This window comes from Eimeria necatrix, genomic scaffold, assembly GCF_000499385.1.
Source record: "Eimeria necatrix Houghton genomic scaffold, Enh_scaff1654, whole genome shotgun sequence".
NCBI lineage: Eukaryota > Apicomplexa > Conoidasida > Eucoccidiorida > Eimeriidae > Eimeria > Eimeria necatrix.
Window position 1 is genome coordinate 1 of NW_013652342.1, and position 2,341 is coordinate 2,341.

At 58.2% G+C, this 2,341-nt stretch overlaps 1 protein-coding gene across 1 annotated transcript; it reads right to left on the bottom strand.

Moving 5' to 3' along the window:
- ENH_00019380 (hypothetical protein) lies at positions 1-894 on the bottom strand (the record flags this gene model as incomplete). Its single annotated transcript, XM_013579385.1, has 1 exon — positions 1-894. A coding segment is annotated over one exon (894 nt), but the record flags the coding sequence as incomplete, so codon positions are not given.
- Positions 895-2,341: the final 1,447 nt, after the last annotated feature.

Here is a 2,341-nt window from a genome sequence, read left to right on the forward strand (position 1 = left end):
CTTGGTCCTTTTGCGGATGCTTTTGAACTGCGCAGAGGCCCCAAAAAGGGCACAAAGGGCCCCCAAAAGGGCAAAAAAAAGAGCCAAGAGGGGCCCCGGGGGCCCCCGCAGGTTTTGCAGGCTGAGGGCCCCCCCCAGGAAGAGGAGGAGGCCCCCCACGAAGAGTTCTTCAGCCCCTTTGTATGGGGGGAGAGCGTCTGCTTCGAGAGCAGCAGCAGCAGCAGCAGCAGCAGCAGCAGCAGCAGCAGCAGCAGCAGCAGCAGAGCCGCCCTGCGCGGGGGCTTGCTGCAGCTCCCGCGGCGCCAGCAGGTCCCGCGGCTCTCCTGCTGCTGCTGCTGCTGCTTCCGACTCCAGGTAAGGAGTGCTCGACAGCGACAGCCCCGTTGCTGCTGTTGCTGCTGCTGCTGCTGCTGCTGCTGCGCCCGACCCTCCTGCTGCTGTTGTTCCGCCCGACCCCGAACTCAGCGACTTCAGGTCTTCCGACGCCGCCGGCCCCGCCGCCTGCTGCTGCTGCTGCTGCAGCTGCGCCTGCTGCTGCAGCTGCTGCTGCAGCTGCTGCTGCAGCTGCGCCTCCAGGCCCGAAGAACCCCGCGGCCCCTGCTGCTGCTGCTGCTGCTGCTGCTGCTGCGCCTGCGGCGCCGGCGCCTGCTGCTGAGCTCCCGCCACCCACTCCGGCGGCACCGCCAGGCTCACATCCCCCCCCACGCCCAGCTGCTGCTGCTGCTGCTGCTGCTGCTGCTGCTGCTGCGCTGCGTCCACCTGGCGCGCGGCCGCCTCCGCGTCGGCCGCTGCTGCGGCGGCGTCCGACGGCCCTGCTGCTGCTGCTGCTGCTAAGAAGTAACGGCCCCAGAGCGTGTTAAGGCTCAGCAGCAGGGGCAGGCCGAGCCGCCTCATGGTGGCGACGCTGCAGCAACAGCAGCACCCGCAGCAGCAGCAGCAGCAGCAGCAGCGACGGCGACTGCAGCAGCAACACCTGCAGCGAAGGCACGCGAGCTTCCCCAGATATCTGCTGCTCTTCTGCTGCTGCTTCGCGCCCGCTCCACAAATAAATCCTCAAATTTAATCAAAAGAATTCAAATAAGTTCAAAATGACACAAAGAGGGCCCCGGAGGCGCAGCTGGCACGGCGGGGGAGGAACGCAGCGGCTGCCGCGTTGCTGCTGCTGCTGCTGCTGCTGCTGCTGCTGCTGCTGCTCCCTTAGAGATTCGCCCTGTCAATAGCCCCTTTTTCAAATTCAATTATTCAAACTTTTCAACTTCAGCACAAAAAAGAACCATACGAAGCCAAGTGTGGCTCGCTGCAGTCCCCCTCAGCAAACAGCAGCCCCTGGCCCTGCTGCTGCTGCTGCTGCTGGAGCTGCTGCTGCTGCTGCTGCTTGCTGAGCGAGGAGCGGCTGCAGCCGCAGCGCGCGCAGCAGCTTTGTCTCGTTTCTCTCTAGTCCCGAGGACAATGCAGCATTTTTTTAATTGAAATGAACAATATTAAGTGCCAAACAGCAGCAGCAGCAGCTGCAGCAGCAGCAACAGCAGCAGCACCAGCAGCAGCTCCCTCTAGCCCGCGCAGTGTTTCCTTCTACAATAGCTGCTGCTGTGGGGCCCCCCTTCCTGGGGCCCCCGTCCCCTTCTCTTTAGCCAACAGCTTTATTGTTTTTGATTTATTTCTTCTTTTAAATTCATTCTATTTGTTTGCTTCAAGCTCAGCAGCAGAGGCTTCATCTGCTGCTGCTGCTGCTGCTGCTGCTGCCGCCATTGCTGGTGTTGCAGGTGGGGCTGCAGGCGCTTAACTCGCCCTAGAGCTGCTGCTGCTGCTGCTGCTGCTGCTGCTGTTGCTGCTGCTGCTGCTGCAGCACTTTCTTCCTTCTTCTTCAGTGCGGGCCCTCGGGCCTCCCACACCTGCTGGGCCTCGCAGAGCGACCGCAGCAGCAGCAGCTGCTGCTGCTGCTGGATCTGCTGCTGCTGCTGCTGCTGCGCTGCTGCTGCAGCAGCAGCTGCTGCGCTTCTCCGCCGCTCCACCGCAGCGCTCTTGGACCAGAAGACCCCCTGCAGCAGCTGGAAGCAGCAGCAAAGAACTGAATTAAAAGAATAAAAGAATAAATTAATTAAATTAAAAATAAAACAAAAAAAGAAATAAAAGAAATTAAAAATACTTCAAATTCGCAAAATGGGGAGAAGACAGAAATCTGCAAAAGGCGCCAAAAACAGAAAACTCAAAAGAGGCACCCGAGACTTGAAACGCAGAACCCAAGACCAGGACCAAGGTAAATAAATAAATAAATAAATAAATAAATAAATAAATAAATAAATAAATAAATAAATAAATAAATAAATAATAATTGGAATTT